Source organism: Seriola aureovittata, chromosome 8, assembly GCF_021018895.1.
Source record: "Seriola aureovittata isolate HTS-2021-v1 ecotype China chromosome 8, ASM2101889v1, whole genome shotgun sequence".
Lineage (NCBI taxonomy): Eukaryota > Metazoa > Chordata > Actinopteri > Carangiformes > Carangidae > Seriola > Seriola aureovittata.
In genome coordinates, this window is record NC_079371.1 from 29,300,329 (window position 1) to 29,317,962 (window position 17,634).

Here is a 17,634-nt window from a genome sequence, read left to right on the forward strand (position 1 = left end):
TATCTGTATAAGAGCAACATCAGGACTGAGATGTTGTTTGTTCTAATTCATAAATCTTTGTACATTTTATGCATTTAATAAATAAATAAATGTGACCGAAGTGATTTCTGAAGAGAGACAACTCCACAGTGTGACATATTGAGGGAAGTTTATTGCAAGGCTACACGTGACAAAACCATTGCAGGCGTTTCCCTCTTCCACTTGTAGTTTCATTCATTCATTAGTCACTTTGTGAATTAATACTATTCTGTCATTGATGTTTTTCTTTCAGCGTTTGCAATGAGAGGTACAGTAGCAGTGTTTGTGGTTCATGGCTGTAGTGAAATGAAATGACCCAGTCCAGTGTGCGGGTATCAAAAACAAAGGACACTTAAAGAACAGAAACCAAAATCTAAAACATGACTTCATCCTCTGTCATCACACACAGTCCTCCATCCTGCATGGACAGCCTTTGAATAGTGAGTCCTGAGAGAAGGCCATTTGGTTTGAGCAACAGTCCACATTCTTCAGGAAGATGTAAAGATAGAGCGTAACCAGCAGAGGAGCCAGGAGACCAGATGTGGCCATGACAACCATCCATGACCACAGAGACAGAGCTGCACACTAACAGACCGAGGTGTCATGGTAACAGCTTTTATCATACAACACACATGCCAAACATTTTATTACAACTTTACACACAGGCTGAGGGTTGGGTACAGGCTTGTACATGAACAGGTGCATACCACAAACCCTCACACTGTGGGCACTGTCTGAGTCACTGGCTCACCTACACAGAACTATATTATCCAACAGCCTGTTCTTGTGTGTGGGGGGCAACTTGTTCACTAATCAGAAGGTAAGTGGTTTGATCCCCGGCTCCTCCAGTCCGCATGTTGAAGTGTCCTTGGGCAAGATACTTAAGCCCAGATTGCCTGTGATGGCTGTTCCATGGGTGTATGAATGTGTGAGTGAATGTGGCTTGTACTGCAAAGCGTTTTGAGTGTTCTATAAGCCTACAAAGGCTTACAGGGGGACTGATTGGCTGATGTGGTTTAAAGGAGTACTCTTAATTCTGAAGTGTTCACACATGCTGCCAGTATGCAGAGTTAGCTCTGGTGCTGGATGCTAACAGGTACTATCACTCAAGACAAGGTGTCTTCAATTATACCTGCAATCACTTGGAGGCAGCGAAAACACGACGTGTCATCACATTTTAAGTTCTTATGTTCAACTTGTGGTCATACAGCTGTTTATTTCCACATCCAGCTGTTATCGATGATAGATGATTCATGTGTATCTCCTGATGAATCTACAGTACAGTACAGTATTCCCTCTCTTTTAGCTCCATGTATGATCACCAGCTCCTCCTTAGCTTTCTTTAGTCGGTCTGCTGTTTGTATGATGAGCAGTTAGAGGACAGAGGCTGTTTACAGTTGAAAACGAGGCCATGAGAGTGAACCAGACCAGTATGGTTATGTCTGAACATATGCTTGGTGAAGCTGAGAGGAGCTGCAGACTGTGATAATTCTCTGTAGGTTCATCACTACCACAAACTCCTCTCACATAATCATCATTAAAATACAGATTAAAGCTGCATTAAAAAGGCCGTTTCTTTTGGTTTCCTGTCAGGAGCAGGTGGAAGCTGACAAGAACTTCAGCCATCATTGTCTTTATAATATAAGAGATCCTCTGAACAGCTACGTCTTAATGACAGACTGGAGGCTATAGTGAGGAGATGGGCCAGGGCTAGCTGGTTAGCATGTTAACTTCAGTAGAAGAAAAGACATGATAGTTAACATTGGTCTTTGTTTCCACCTCTGGAGACAGCTGTTGGTGAGTAAAGGAATGAAGTTTGATGCTGAACTATCAACGTTTCTTCTAGAATGGTAAGTAAACAGATGGTAATGCTAATGTTAACTATGTAGCAAAATAGCAAAACTTACATATAGCTGATTTAAGCTTTCCTGCTGCTTTCTGTTGGGGGGAACCAACCTCAGTCATTAACAATAACAGCGCAGTGTGTAAGTAGTGAATTGGTTGAAATGCTGAATACTGATTGGCTAGAGCTGACTGCTGATGCAATGATTTGACTTTTTGTCTCCTGAATGACTCAGTAACTGTAAATAAACTAGTCTTGAGAAACAGTGGCGTTGGCCAAAGACGAGGGGTTTCCACTCATCACTTAAGCTTTGGTGATGTGAGGTGGAACTACCATTAGCAACTAATCTGTTACAGTGATTTTTTATTTCTCACATTTGGACCTCTCCTGGGCCAGCCCACAATAATGACACGGCTTGACCTGATTGGACCAAACCAAATAAGATGAAACATCTTTTCAGCTGAATCAATCTTACTCAACCCTGAATTATTAACCACAGCAAAACAAGCAGTTACAGCAGGGGCCCCGAAGGCCGGAGGCTCACTGGGTCACTGCAACTGGTTTCTGGTAATCTGATTAAAAGTAGGGGAGAGTGGGGTAAGATGTGCCAGCGGGTAAATTGACTCACTCTTGGCAACCATGCACTTTTATCACATAACAATGTGACCATACATTTTAGAACCACGCATAATTTCTGCCAGACTGTGAAAAGGAGAAGCACATGGAAGGAGTAGTAAGCACTACTTTACTTTAAACTCTGTTTTTGGCTTGTCAAAGTAAATTTTTAGCATATCAGATGTAATGGCTGCTACATCAAAGCCAATTTATCTGGGTCTAAAAATATTTATGATGCATGTTGGTGATTTGCCAATGTATAATACGATGCAAATTATTTAGCTAAATATTAGCCTGAATTGGTAAGATAGCTATTTTTTTTTTCCAAAATGGCGGCTATGGGGCAGAGTGAGCCAAACGCTGTGGGGTAAATTGGTTTCTAATATTTCTATCCTTCTGAAGTCTGTGCAGTGACATAATTGCTTCCTGACCTCCAATGACGGTGCAGTGTCTCGTAGCTGAAAGCTCAGCAACAGAATGACTGCTTGGTCAAAAAGGGTAATGCTGAAAGCGGTGACCATCTTGTTGTGACATTACAAAGTTCCAGAAGTCCTGACGGCTCGTTTTAAGCTCAGTTTCTGAATACAGGCTGTTTGCATTGCTCTGTGTACTGAGCGCTTTGATACTTTCACAGAGTTAATATAGAACCTAAACCTGAGGCCTGTACTACGAAGCAAGTTCAACATACCCAGGATAACTTTTAGTTTGACCTGTAGGATTCCTGAAAGAATTATGATTTCCAGGTATCTGATTGGTCAGTAGTTGATCAGCTGTTGATCCTCTGAAGTTAACCTGCACCGGAGCAGGTTAGGAGCTCAGCATAAGTTACCATGGTGATTTACCCTGGTAAGAAGTGAACCATCGTCGCTAAAATGAAAACCCAGAGTTACCCGAATAACCTCAAATTGTGGTTTGTACTACAGGCCTCTGCTTTATAATAAAACAACACATGGACATCTACCTTTATACTATATGGACCTTTAAGTGAGTGACACGGTTAGGTATTAAAGCAGCCACACTTAAAGGCACCCTGTGGTGGCCACTGTGGAACAGGTCCCATTGTCATCCTCACACTCATTATAACACAATATAAGTTCTTGTCAGGGATATCAACATTATTGTTGAAAAGAACCTATATTGTGTTTAGTGTGTCAACAACTCGGTCAACATGCTAAGAAATTTAGCAATGTGTTAGCAGAGGCAGGAAAGACTGCTAGCTAGCAAATAAAGTGTTACAACACAGGTTTCAACAATATTTACAATACTGTGTGATGCTAATATTTTCAAAAACGAAACTGCACTCAATGTGTTACTGAATGTTAACACGGCTCTTTGTTTACAGGGCACCTGTAATGAAATGTTAGAATTAAAACCAGATCGACTCCAACCAACCATTGCACATTGTGTTCTGTAGTAATGACACGGGGGCTCAGCTCAGCACACCTTTCCATACGATGTAGTCAGTCATACATTAGCACAAACTATGGCCTAAAACAATGTTGCAGATTGTGTGTTATTACACACAATCTATCGTCTAAATGTGTTTCCATGACCACATGAATATAACTGACCTGAAACTGGGGTGGTGCAGGCTCAGGACTGACAGAACCGAATCAGATTTTGGCTACTTATTCAGGATCATCTCCATGAACCAACAGTAGATTTTGGCAATCAAAACAACAATCACACTAAGAACTGCCCAAAACCATTGAAAGCCATTTATGAAAATCAAGCCCAAGCACTGGAAAAATTGATCATTTTCAAATGGAGACATTCATCTATGTGCTGTTCTGATTGTGAAGCCATTTTTCCTCGATCCACTATTTCTCTATAGACCTCCTTTCTTTCCTCAGCTCCATCCAATTTCACTTTCATTGGCCTTGTGCAGCCTGGAGCTGAAGTGGTCTCCCTTTTTTCCTCTATGTTCCTCCCTCAGCAGCTGCTGCAGCCCCAGCTCCTGGTCCCATCACCCCCATCATGTACCCCCCTGATAAGGTTGATGGTGCCCCCTGATCCCCCGGGCGGCTGGCTCAACACCAGAGGCTTCTGAGACTTCAGCTTGTGGGCCACCGTCATAAAGATAGCCTCCACATGGTCACTGTTTCCACTGCCGTGGCTTCCATCTCCTTGGCTGTTTGGGTTTTTAGCAGATGTCTCGAACACGGGCATGGAGTGAGCGTCTGCAAACTGCTGCGCCACGTCTGTGCCCACCTGTATGGAGTCTTGGAGGTCACACTTGTTTCCAACCAGGATCCTGGGGACCTCTGTGCCCAGAGCGTGCTGCTTGCACTCCTCAATCCAGGCAGGGAGGCTGCGGAAGCTAGCGGCATTGGTGACGTCATAGACAAAGACAACAGCGTGCACGTTGCGGTAGTAGTGCTGCACCATGGACTTCCTGAAGCGTTCCTGGCCTGCAGTGTCCCAAAGCTGGATCTGTGGAGGTCAAAGTGGAAATGGATCAAATCTCACTGGAAGACCCAAACCAATGATGAATGAATTCTACTAACAAGTAGTGTGTATGTATTGAAGCCTGATCTGTCTTATTGCTTTGTCAAAACTGGCTCTCAGGTCATGGCAAATAAAATGAACCCACAAGAAGGAATGGATATGAAGATCAGTGGCATCAGTCATGTAGTATGCATTGTGTGGGTGCTGGAGATAAAATAGCAATAGAAACAAATAGTAATACATTGGGAAAGAGTTTTCCAGAGGGCAGAGATTTCAGAGTGGCTGGGAGTGTCAGGCCCAGGAACTCCTTCTGTGAGCTGCCCCGCCTACCTGCACAAAGACAAGACATCTAATACGCACAACTAGGGGCCACCACAGAGCTCCACTGTTGGCCAAAAACTAATGAAAATACACCAATGAGCCACATAACACACTGATGGGCATATATGTTAAAATATAGAATAACTTAGGAAACTACACCAAACTCCTTTCAAATATATATGGAAATTTAAATAAAGATTCATACATTCATCAATTTGTGGTCAGTAACCTATTCCTGTCATTAGTGCAGCCAGCAGGTTCACTTTTAGTTAGTGCACTCACTTTCTGCAGTTGGAGCCAATAGATGTTGAACAAGAGATACTTTTATTGAAATTACTGCAACACAGAAAAGAGAGAAGATGCTATGTACAACCAGAGACAGTAGAGAAAGGAGACAGCGCATTAAAAATTACTTCCTGTATCTCCTTGTCATGGGTTTTGACACTGCACCACCCCCTTCAGGAGACTAGCAGAAGGTCTGAGTCTATTTGCTCCAACAGGAGAAGTAAATGTGATGACAGATTATGATTCTTTCGACAGTTAACGAAATAAATCAATATTATAATAGTTTTTTTTTTCACAAGCCACAGATATTCCAGACACTAAAATGTAATTTTTCAGAGAATAAAGAGTAAAATAACTTTATTTGAGACCTGTTTCTGTCTCCGCAATAAACTCTCCTGTGTTTTTTGGTTCTTGCTTCACTGCTGCAGTAGAGCTGATGATGTCGCTTTAAAACCAGACAAACAGAAGATATATGTGAACCATGAATTAAAAATTACAACTGAAATAAAACTTGTGTTTCTTTGCTTAACAATACCATTATTATTATTATTATTACATGGACAAGATATTTATCATTGTTAAAAAATCCCCAAAGCTTTGTCCAGCAACAGGCTGTAATAACAGGAAAAACATATGTCTTTTCGTTCTCAAAGGATGCATTCTGTATATTATATAGATATTAATATCGACTACTGTCACATTTCATATCAGCAACTAAGGTGTTGCTACCTAGGAGACAGGTAGTATATTTCATACCACTGGCACTGATTGTAATGTATCTTAGTAATAGAGGATTTTTGATTGAGCTGATTGAGTGGCATGGAATAGACATGCTACTATGAGGGGCTGTCAGGGACATTATCTAGTATGCAGGGCTGTCAGGGACATTATCTACAATTGCCATGCATATACATATGAAACCATACGCGTTCACATACTATACTGAAAACCTCATACAAATACAAGTTAAAAGGTTTTACACACACTACTGAAACCCTCTCACACACACAACTGAAAAATTATACTCTCACATACACTGAACTGAAAGGGTCTCATATAAACTAGTGAAACCTTTTACATGTACAAATGAAAAAGTATGTGCTCATATATACAACTGGAAACCTCTTGTAAACAGCCTGAATGGTATACAGAAACTGTTTGAAACATATTACAGAGCAGATTAAAATATCGCGGTCTACAGTTTAACAGTTATACAGGTTGAACAGGTGTACTGATAAAGTTTTGCTTTTTACTTGCAAAGGTTTTATTGCACTTAGTTAAAGTAACTATGAGCGGAGTTCACATCAACTCGGTTAATCTCCAGGTTATTTGTTTCACGTCACCGTTTTGCCGTGACACCCGTGTGCGTGCACATGACACACACACACACACACACACACACACACACACACACACAGATACACACACAGAGCTGGGGCAGATAGATTCTGCAGACTAAATGCAGAGTTGGGGGAAAATTTGTGTTTGTTTAAAAACTGATCCGTAGAGATCTTCTCTCAAAAACAAACAGACCTAATTAAAGCGGTAAAAACACAGTATCGCAGTTCACGTTAGAAATCTGCGTTTCTCCGACAGACACAGGACGTCAGGAGGGATAGAGTAGCCCGCTGGAAATGCTTTAATATCCGGCCCTGTGTCACGGCTAGACTTGCAGACATGACCTACGTACAGTGCTTTGCACACAGTCTGAATCTCGGCACTCAAATTGCCAACAGTGGTGTGACTACTTGGCAGGATCAGACATGTAACTTTTTCAGACGCAGAACCTTTTGCCACCAGCTAAAGCACAAACAAGTTCCCAAGTTTGTTCTGAGTCTGAATGCATAAAAACAAACGGTATGTGTTTATGCATATAACATTGTGTGTTCTTTATGAGAGTTTTTCTAAAAATAGACTATATTGGAAAAAAAAATCACAATATCTTGTATTGTCACACCCTTTCAGGATATATATATGGTATCGCCAGATTCTTGCCAATACACAGCCCTAATGCAGACGATGTATTGGTCACAATCATGAACCCAGGTTCAGGTTTACGTCTACTTATGGAAATATTGGATACGTACGGGACATTTTCAGGGTATGCCCTCAACATACATACAACTCAGGTTTTGACATTTAATTACACTCCCACTCAAGAACTTATCTGAAAATATTGTTTCAACTGACACTCATCCCACATCAAGTACTTGGGAGTAAGTTTATCCAAAGATCTATCACAGTTATTCAATATTAACTATAATAACATTAATAAAAAAATATATGATGACCTCAATGGGTGGGGCCTGCTCCCTCTAGCCCCTCCCTCTGAATTAGATCGTTAAAATTAACATTTTCCCTAGATTATTATATCTTTTTCTATCACTCCCAATAGAAATCCCTCAGGAACAATTTAGAGAGTGGAATAAGCAAAACTCCCAATTCATATAGGATAAAAAGAGACCAAGGGTGAAATTCTCTACTCTTCGGTTGCCAGAGCAGGGGGTGGGCATGGCCCTCCCATCTTTAAGGGATTATTACTTGTCGGCACAGTTGAGACCTCTTGTACTCTGGTGTAACCCATCTTATGTAGCCAAGTGGAACAGTGTAGAGTTATCTTTAACAGACATGCCAATACAGTCCCTGCTTGCCTGTGTTGACAGGCATAAGGAAATATTACGATGTCGAGTCACTGGGTGAATTTATCGCTAAAAGTATGGGTGGAAGTAGTTCAACACTTCCAACTCCAAAGAGAGGTTCAATTAATTAGATGGCCAGCATATGACCCTGACTTCATGCCAGTTTTGCTAGACTGCAGATACAGACATTGGATCTATTTTGGCATGACTTCCATATGCAAGATGGTCAGCAAGTGGGAGCTTAAAAGTTTTGAAAATTTATGTCAGACATAGGGGTTGGGAGGACAGGACTTCTATAGATATTTACAGCTCCGCGATTATTTCTGTAAAAAGGTGAAAGGTGTCTAATCCAAGAGAACTGTCAACTGTAATTCATATATTTATTTATGCTAGCAACTCGGGAAACAATAAAGGTCTTATAAGCAAGCTATATCATGGCATCACATTACTGAACAAAGATACTACGGGCTATGTAAAACAACAATGGGAAAAAGAACTGGACATTGAAATAACACATGGACACATAAAACATGTGGCTTCATGCTTGGAAAATACAGTCATCCTCCACCAACTCCCGGACCTGGAAAGACTTCTGCTGGAAAAACTTGATTCGCTTTTTTATCACTCCTAAACAGAAGTCTAATCAAACTGGTACACAGCTACCCTGCTGGAGGGAGTGTGGAGGATTTATTGTTGATCAGACTCATGTCTTCTGGTCTTGTCTGTCTATCCAGCCTTTTTGGAATGGTGTAGCAGCAATTATCTCAAAAATCCTGGTATTTGATGTCTATATATCATTCACATACCTTTATCTGGGACACATCCCTGATGGACTAAGCAAAGACAATACCTATCTCTTAAAAATCATGCTGTCAGCAATTAAAAAAGCTGTTACAAAATGCTGGCTTCAGAAGAGCTGTCCTACTGCTGGACTCTTTATTAATGTTGTCAAACATCTGCATCTTCTAGAATAGATGACTTATGGAAAAAATGGTGTGTTTATTTAGCCAATGAGAGAGATTCATTATAAGTATGGTTTGTAACTCAATATTCTTCTTTAAATAAGGCAAATATGCCTTTGTCAGTGACCATCCAATGATCTCATGTCTGTTTGTCCTATATGTTTGTTATTGTCAAAACATATCCATAAATATTCATAAATAAAAAGTACAAAAAAAAACAAGACAAAACAAATGGAAACCTCTCATAAAAACTAGTGAAACATTTTACATACACAACTGAAACACTCTCACGTACACAACTGAACAATCTCATATACACAATTGAAACATTCTTACACACACAACTGAACACTCTTTTGGTTGAACCCCATGGTTTTTGTTTGTTCCATTGGTTTTACTGTAAAGGTCAGGCTTTTATTTTGAAGTATAATGATGGTAACAACCTGGACCGTGTACTTTCTTTATGTAATAACTAGTCGTGTAGTGAATGCACTTCGCCACAGCTTTTGCAGAGGAGACAGAACCAGACTCCAGGACTTAAACAATGAACGCACGGCCATTTACAGGTACAGTAAGTGAGTTAACTCTTAAGTTACGTCTGTGTTTGTGATCTCGTGCATGACCTTATAGCATTTACTTTTAGTTTTCCTGCCATCCTGTTTCAGTTGTGTGTGTGTGAGAATTTTCAGTTGTGTGTGAGTGTTTCAGTTGTGTTTGTGAGAGTGTTTCAGTGTGTATGAGAGTGTTCAGTTGTGTGTGTGAGTGTTTCAGTTGTATATGTAAAAGGTTTTAACAGTTTATATGAGACCTATCAGTTGTGCATAAGCTCATACTTTCTCAGTTGTTTGTGTGAGAGGATTTCAGTAGTGTGTAAAATCTTTTCACTTGTACATTATGTGTGTGAGGTTTTCAGTAGTTGTATATGAATGAGTATGATTTCATATGTGTATGTACACATATGATAATTCTAGATAATGTCCCTGACCTCATATGCTACCGAGCACATCAATCACAGTTGTTGTGGTCTGTGTCGCTGTGATGTGTAGTTATATTTTGTTAATCCAAACGAATAACTTTAAGTCTAGATAGTATACTTTAACTACTTTGATTTTAATTATTCTTATTTGAACATGTCTCTTGTGAGGCTCCAACTTTTTTTGAGGGACAACAGTAGATCTCTAGAGCAGCCCTTTAGTATGCATTTGTTCGCTCACTGCTGTTCACAACTAAAAGTGATCATCTCACTGGTCTTAATGGTCTTAGTGGTTTTGCACACAGAGGCCAGTGGACCAGAAGAAAAATAAGGCCCGGACCTGTCACTCCCTTATTTATGACTGACATGCCCTTGAGCAAGACACTGAAGCTTCAGTGGAGCTGCTCAGCTGTCCACCACTCGAGTTTCATGATGCTTCTCTCACAGTTAAACATCTGCTCTCTCTTCTTCTATTGTCTCTACAGGGTGTGAGACATCTCTATGACACTGGAAACCACAGACTTAACATCTGCATCTGGACTGTATCTACAGAGGTTTTCATACAGTGACCTGTGACGTCAGTGCACACCTTGATTTTCTCGCTGTCAATCTCGACCAGCCTCTCCCTGAAGTCCACCCCGATCGTGGCCTCGGTCTTCTCGGGGAACTTGCCAGCACAGAAGCGGTAGGTGAGGCACGTCTTTCCGACCCCCGAATCCCCGATCACGATGATTTTAAAGATGCGTGTCCGCGGCGGCGGAAGAGTGGAGCCAGTCAGAGACCCGGAGAATCCAACCGCCGACCCGCTCTCCGCCATATCAGACCGACAGGCTGGACGAACGGCAGGCAGAGCTTTCTTCAGCAGCGGTCCCTGTAGCTGCTGCGAGGCGGTGGGGGGGCGTCGGTGGAATGCCTCCTCGGGGTCGGTCACCGGTCAGGGACTGAATCCAGAGACGTTAGAGGTTCCGTGCGTTTACTCGACGTTCAACAGCTCTCTACCTGCGAACCAGTGCATCCAAGTAAACACTCCCAGTCCACAGCTGTCAGCCACGTACTGTGTTGTCAAGGAAAGTCTCTTCTCGCGAGATACATTTATGCAGCGTTCACTGTCCCGTGGGAAAGAATGTAAAGTCGAGCTTCATTGAAGAATCTGTCAATTAAATAGAGTTTACCTTGGTTTTGATTGCACGAACACCATTAATACACAATGCTATCCGGTTCAGATGGCGTTTCGTACAGCTCTACTGTTCACGTCTCTTTTCACCTCAGAAATCAGATGATCCGACAAAAGCACCGCCCTCACTGACTGTGTTGAAGAGCGACATCTGCTGGTACAATGACAGAACAGCTCCATCTATGGAAAGTGACACAAGTAAGTAATAACACTTTTACAGGTTTTCACTTTCATTAAACATAATTCCATATTCATAAACTAACTGGAACTCCATTAATCATCCATTTTAGCACAACTATATTGTTGAAGACAGCTGTGGAACATTAACTCAGCTACTGTGTGGTACAAACTTGAGATATTTGAGTATTTCCCCGTTATTACTTCTACTTCACTTTATTACACTACATTTAGGATATTGCACAGCTTTGGTTACTAGTTACTTTGCAAGATTCAGAATCTTACTTACGAACCAGTTAATTCATTATTATTGTAGATTAAGCCACCCAGCAGTAAAGTAGTTGAAATTAGCTCAATCTTTACCAGCTGCGTCATTTTCCTGGAAAACTAGAGATGAAATGATATGTGTAAGGTTGTATTTGTTTTTTCTTTTGGCAACTTTGTTTTTAGGATGTCAAGGATGTGTCACACAGTGAGGTCAAGTTTGGGTTTGTCCTGTCTCCATGTCTTGTCATTTCCTGTTTTATTTTGAAAGGTTAACTCTCCTCTCGTTTCAGGTCACTTGCCCTTCCTCATGTGTCACCTGTCTGAGTGTCTTCCCTGATTCCTGATTGTGTCCACCTGTTCCCCATTTGCCCTAATGTGTCTTATAGTCTGCGTCTCCCTTTGTCTTGTGCCAGAGTGTCTCGTTCCAGTCGTGCACCCCAGCTTCCTATCACAGTCCATGCCTTGCCTTTGACTTATACTTCGTCTTTACCTCCTTGTGAGTGATTTTTTGTTTGTAATTTCATAGAATATAGAGTTTTCTGTTTGTCAAGTTTATAGTAGTTTTTGTAACCTCCTTGTGAGTGATTTTTTGTTTGTAATTTCATAGAATAGAGTTTTTTGTTTGTCAAGTTTAGAGTAGTTTTAGTAACCTCCATGTGAGTGATTTTTTGTTTGTATTCTCATAGTGTAGAGTTTTGTTTGTCAAGTTCATAGCAGTTTTGTAGCCTCCTTGTGGAGTGATTTTCTGTTGGTTTATTCCTTTTTTGTTTCAGCAGTTTTGTCCCTCCAGTTGGAGTGGTTTTTGTTTATTAGATTCTTCCTGAATAGCATAATTTTTCATAGTTGGTTTTATTTGTCACTCCCTCTCGAGGTAGGAGTATTTAAATAAAGACTGCCTTATTGACACTCTGCATCTGAGTCCTCATTCTGGTCCAGGCCTGACAGTAAAATCACTCACAAGGAGGTTACAAAAACTACTATAAACTTGACAAAACAGAAAACTCTATATTCTATGAAATTACAAACAAAAAATCACTCACAAGGAGGTAAAGACAAAGTATAAGTCAAAGGCAAGGCATGGACTGTGATAGGAAGCTGGGGTGCACGACTGGAACGAGACACTCTGGCACAAGACAAAGGGAGACGCAGACTATAAGACACATTAGGGCAAATGGGGAACAGGTGGACACAATCAGGAATCAGGGAAGACACTCAGACAGGTGACACATGAGGAAGGGCAAGTGACCTGAAACGAGAGGAGAGTTAACCTTTCAAAATAAAACAGGAAATGACAAGACATGGAGACAGGACAAACCCAAACTTGACCTCACTGTGTGACAGGATGTGAACCTTAGGTACGCTGCTGACCTTTGGGGGAGCAGGATACCAAGGAATTCTGTCACACATCTAAGTTTTATGGTTATATTGGTGTTTAGGAGTTTATCTACATCCCTGCAGAGATTCAGTGATGCATTCACTTCCAGGAGGATATAAGCAATAAAAGTGAAACAGTAAGGGAAAGGTCTTAAGGTTAAAAGATGATAGTTACCATGCCCAGATCACTTTAGGATATAAGCAGCTCAACTTCTGTCATTCAGTGAGAGACTTGGTGTACCCAGCACCAGATCTTTCCTTCATGCACGAATAAACCATTCAAATTGAAGTGTTAACTTGTGGGTCTGATTTGTACACTTTTCCATCTCTCGGTCACAAGAAATCATGTTTTCAATATGAAAATGTAATATCAGGATTGTAGTGACCCAATTATCATAGTTATTATCACGGCATTGTTAAAATGTTCAAAAAGTAATAAAACACAACCTCAAATAATTTAACCCCATGGAATGTTTGCATTTAAACATTAATATAAATGTCCAACACATCTAGGTCACAGATGACGGCAAGGGACCAGTACTGGTTTTGCCTGCTGCATGCCCAGTGTAAACAAAGGGAATAGCAAATGTGTTATTATTATTATTATTATTAGTAGTAGTAGTATTAGTGTGAATGGAGAGTCAGCATTTAACTTTTTTCTATTTATAATTTTCCAAATATTAAGCTTTTTCTGCTACTTTTTGCCATTCAAATGAATGGAGACTGTTCAAATTCTTGAAAACCTCAACGTCTTTGACCTTCAACTACTTCAGCATACTTTCAGCTACAGACTTCATTCAAATTCTAAACTGTTCACAAGACTTTCCGCTAAACTTGTATTCAACTTTTTGATATCTATCTATGCAGTTTTTGTTTTGTCATAGTTTAAGTTTTATGCTTTTTTCATAATTCTGATCAATTCTGACACACACACACACACACACACACACACACACACACACACACAGTTTAGAGTTTGAATAAACTCTAAATGTAAATGTAAATGTACTTTATTTATACAGCCCTTCACAACAATCCTTTCGGTGTACCAAAGTGCTTTACAACAGATAATAAGTGAAGAGATAAATAAATGAAAAACAATTTAAAAAAATAACAATAAAGGAACAATAAGAGCAATAAAATACAACAAAATTGATTAAGATAAGATTGTGAAAAGTGTTGTCATACTACTGGGTATTGAAGGCCATCCTAAATAGGTGGGTTTTTAAGCTAGATTTGAAGCGGCCCAGGTCAGGAATAAGACGGATCTCGGTGGGGAGCTTACTCCAGAGCCTAGGGGCAGCAACAGAAAAGGCTCGGTCACCCCAGTGTTTGTATTTGGATCTGGGCACTTCCAGCAAAAGTTGAATTGTTGACCTCAGAGGTTTACCAGGATTTCGGACAGTTAAAACTCTGTGTGTGTAAAGTGTTCACGAGACTATTAAGCTATTAAGTGATTATTCAGCTTATTGATATGTTAAATTAAAGTTTCTATTGTTTAGGATGCAGTTCATCTTTCTGTTACTAATACAAATGATTTCTTCTTTCACAGTTTTAAAGCATTTTATCAACCTCCAGCTTACAAATTCTGCTTTTAGTCTTCAGCCATACTTCAGCTAGTTCAGCATGGCATCAGCAATTGCTTCAGCAATCTCATTCAGCTCTCAGTATTCACACACATTTCAGCAGGAAATGCAATTTGTAGTTATTGTTGTTATCATTATTTCATGAGTTGTAAACAGACCTGTCACCTGCCAAACATGGGGCTGTTAAACTAGAACCACTGCAGCGACACTGCTCAAGGATGAAAGAGTGAGCTGCAGCCCTGACATAAGTTTTAAAAACACACAATCAAAGATTGAAGTCTCTCACACACCGACATTTTTTGCAGGAGCACCAACCCAGTTTTATCCAGTTCGCACGTCAGCTAGGAGCTCAGTCTCTGTGTCTGCAATGTTTGCATGTGATGACATTGCTCCAAACAGTAAGGTAAACTCGTCTCATGTAAAAGCACTTTTTAGTGGGTTTACCTGTGTTTGAAAACCCTCTTAGTTAGTGGGTATCACTAACTTTGGTGTAAAAAGTTTTAGAAGGCAAAAAAATCCCTGGAGAAGTGCTGTCACTGATTTTAACCATGTTTTAACTGACACATAACAAACCTACATATCACAGGGTTGACATATAGGGACAAACAACCACTCACGCTCACATTCACATGTATGGGCATTTCTAAAAGTCACCAATTAACCTAATGTACATGTCTTCGGACGGTGGGATGAAGCCAAAGAATCTAGAGAGAACCCATGCAGGCACAGGGAGAACACTGAGGTTTGATCCCAGAACCTTCTCACTCTGAGGTGTGTAGCGTTAACGCCATAATTTAGAATTTACTCTCGTTGAAATGGGGCACCAGTCCTCTTGGAGGACAACAATGAATTACTTAATTGATAAAGTTATCAATCTCATATCAGAAAGCCATGACTTCTCAATTCAATGGATCTCCAGTCTCTACGTTAAAAGAACACAACAGGTTTATTAACTAAACTACTATCTACAGAGTAAATGCAAGGTGTAATAATCATAAAGATGAAAATAATAATGAAATGAGCAGTGTGAGAGTTGGCAATGGTGGGAGAGAATATGTTATGGCTATACAGCTAATGATACTACGTCTACGAATGAGATTTGATGATTAAATATTACTATATTTCGACATCAACCCAGTCATGAGCAGAGTGTTAAGACCAGCCTACTGTGAGTTGCGCTGTAGTTGAGGACCCTTGGCTGAAACCCAGGTGGCTGTGGTTGCCATGGTAACCCTGGAGATGCGAGCTCTAGGTGGATTTTCCTGGAGGCCGTATCCCGTTATCACGATGATGGATTCTGCTGGTGTCTCAGTGATTTAGCTCCGGTGGAGTTTGTCAGGAGACTTTCTGTCTCAGGTACTCTTGATTTCCGGTTGGCTTCTCTGCAGGCAGTCGTGCATGGGCAGATGTGTTACCTGCTACAGCGGGTTGCGGGTTGATGCAAAATAATCTCTTATGCACTTCACTTTGGCTGGATAACTTTAGAGGAGACTGACGTTGACCAGATGACTCTAAAGTTGTCAAAAAGCTTCAAAAAGGAAAACTTGATAATAATTAAAAGTTCCAAAATTACTCCGAGGCACTGTTGATTTGGTTCAGTTGGTCTCCACTTGGCTTATAAAAATAAAGGATTTCACGTGTAGACAAAATAATGTTACTTGGAGCACGTGGCAAAGAAAGAATAAAGGATGCGGACAAAACGATGTGCAAAAATGGCTAAGAGCCTTGGCTCACAGTTTGGAACTACATAGCTACAGAGCGATTGAGCAAGGTTTTTTCTAGTTTTCTGCATCGTTTTTCTAGCTTCAGCTAAGAGCCATGAGCTTGTGGCTAGTAGCTTAGAGCTAAGAGTTTACATAGCTACAGAGCCGGGCTTTGAGCCAGTACTCTGAGCAAGTTCGCAGCTTGTAGTTTCTGCATCATTTTCCTAGCTCTAGCTTTCTCTGCTTCTAACACTTATTCCTCTTCTAGCTTCTCATCCTAGCATTGTTTCTCCAGCGATGTGTGAATTGATCACAACTGTTTTATCCCCTGCAGGCTGGCGCACGTTTCAGGGGCGTCACCCATCTTCTCCTTTGTTTCAATTTGGAGAAGAGAGTAATTTTCCATGGAACTTTCAAATAGTTTAATTCTACAGTTTACCTATAAACTCGCACATCCATCTTCCACCATGACCATAAAAACATTAAATGAAATAACACATAAACCTAATGGCACTAACAATGACAGACAGCAGTAATACAAGTGTGGATTCCATATTACATCCTTCAAACCTGGAATTGATCATAAGTGGTTAATTGATCAAACAACAATATAAACATGTCCTAAAACAAATAGTCTATAAATGTGGATTACACAGCAGTTCTTTGACTGTAATATGGACATTCTGGATGTCATGTAGTGTGTGTTACCTTGTGTGAAGGATACTGACAGTATGGTTACATGAAGGACATTGTCTTAAAGTCTACATGTTACATTTCAAACATTCTATAGGATAGAAGTTTGGGATTGAACTATTACATAGGAACATCTCATGAGTTACAAAACAGTTAGATATTTAATTATATATTCTTCCTCAGATCTGTGTCTGTGAAGAGTGTTCTGCTGGTCACTACCCAGGATTGGAATGTGGGTTGTAGTTAAGACTCTTATCTAGAGAAGGACAGAGGAAGGGAGGTTGGTGTGTGTGTGTGTGTGTGTGTGTGTATCACAATGAGGCCAGGATTCACACCTTACTGATAATCAGTCCTTTTGGTGTTACTTGTCCTATATAAGAAACAATCAGATATCATTAGACAGAGTGTTATTTTTACAAACTGGAGATTTTGCCTATATTCTCCAGTTGCCTGGTGTCCATTGGTTGATCCTCTGGAGCTGACCCTTTGACCCTTGGTCTGGTTCTGTGTCTCTCTGACATGCTAAAAGCATTGACTGCACTGTAAAATGTAATTG

General features: G+C 40.4%; 1 protein-coding gene across 1 annotated transcript; it reads right to left on the minus strand.

The window, feature by feature from the left end:
• Nucleotides 1-131: 131 nt before the first annotated feature.
• rab33ba (RAB33B, member RAS oncogene family a) lies at nucleotides 132-11,384 on the minus strand. The gene is made up of 2 exons (XM_056382746.1): nucleotides 10,694-11,384; nucleotides 132-4,909 (listed from the first exon to the last, which is right to left on the minus strand). The coding sequence occupies exons 1-2, from the start codon at nucleotides 10,919-10,921 to the stop codon at nucleotides 4,409-4,411; spliced, it is 729 nt and encodes a 242-aa protein (XP_056238721.1). The 5' UTR covers nucleotides 10,922-11,384; the 3' UTR covers nucleotides 132-4,408.
• Nucleotides 11,385-17,634: the final 6,250 nt, after the last annotated feature.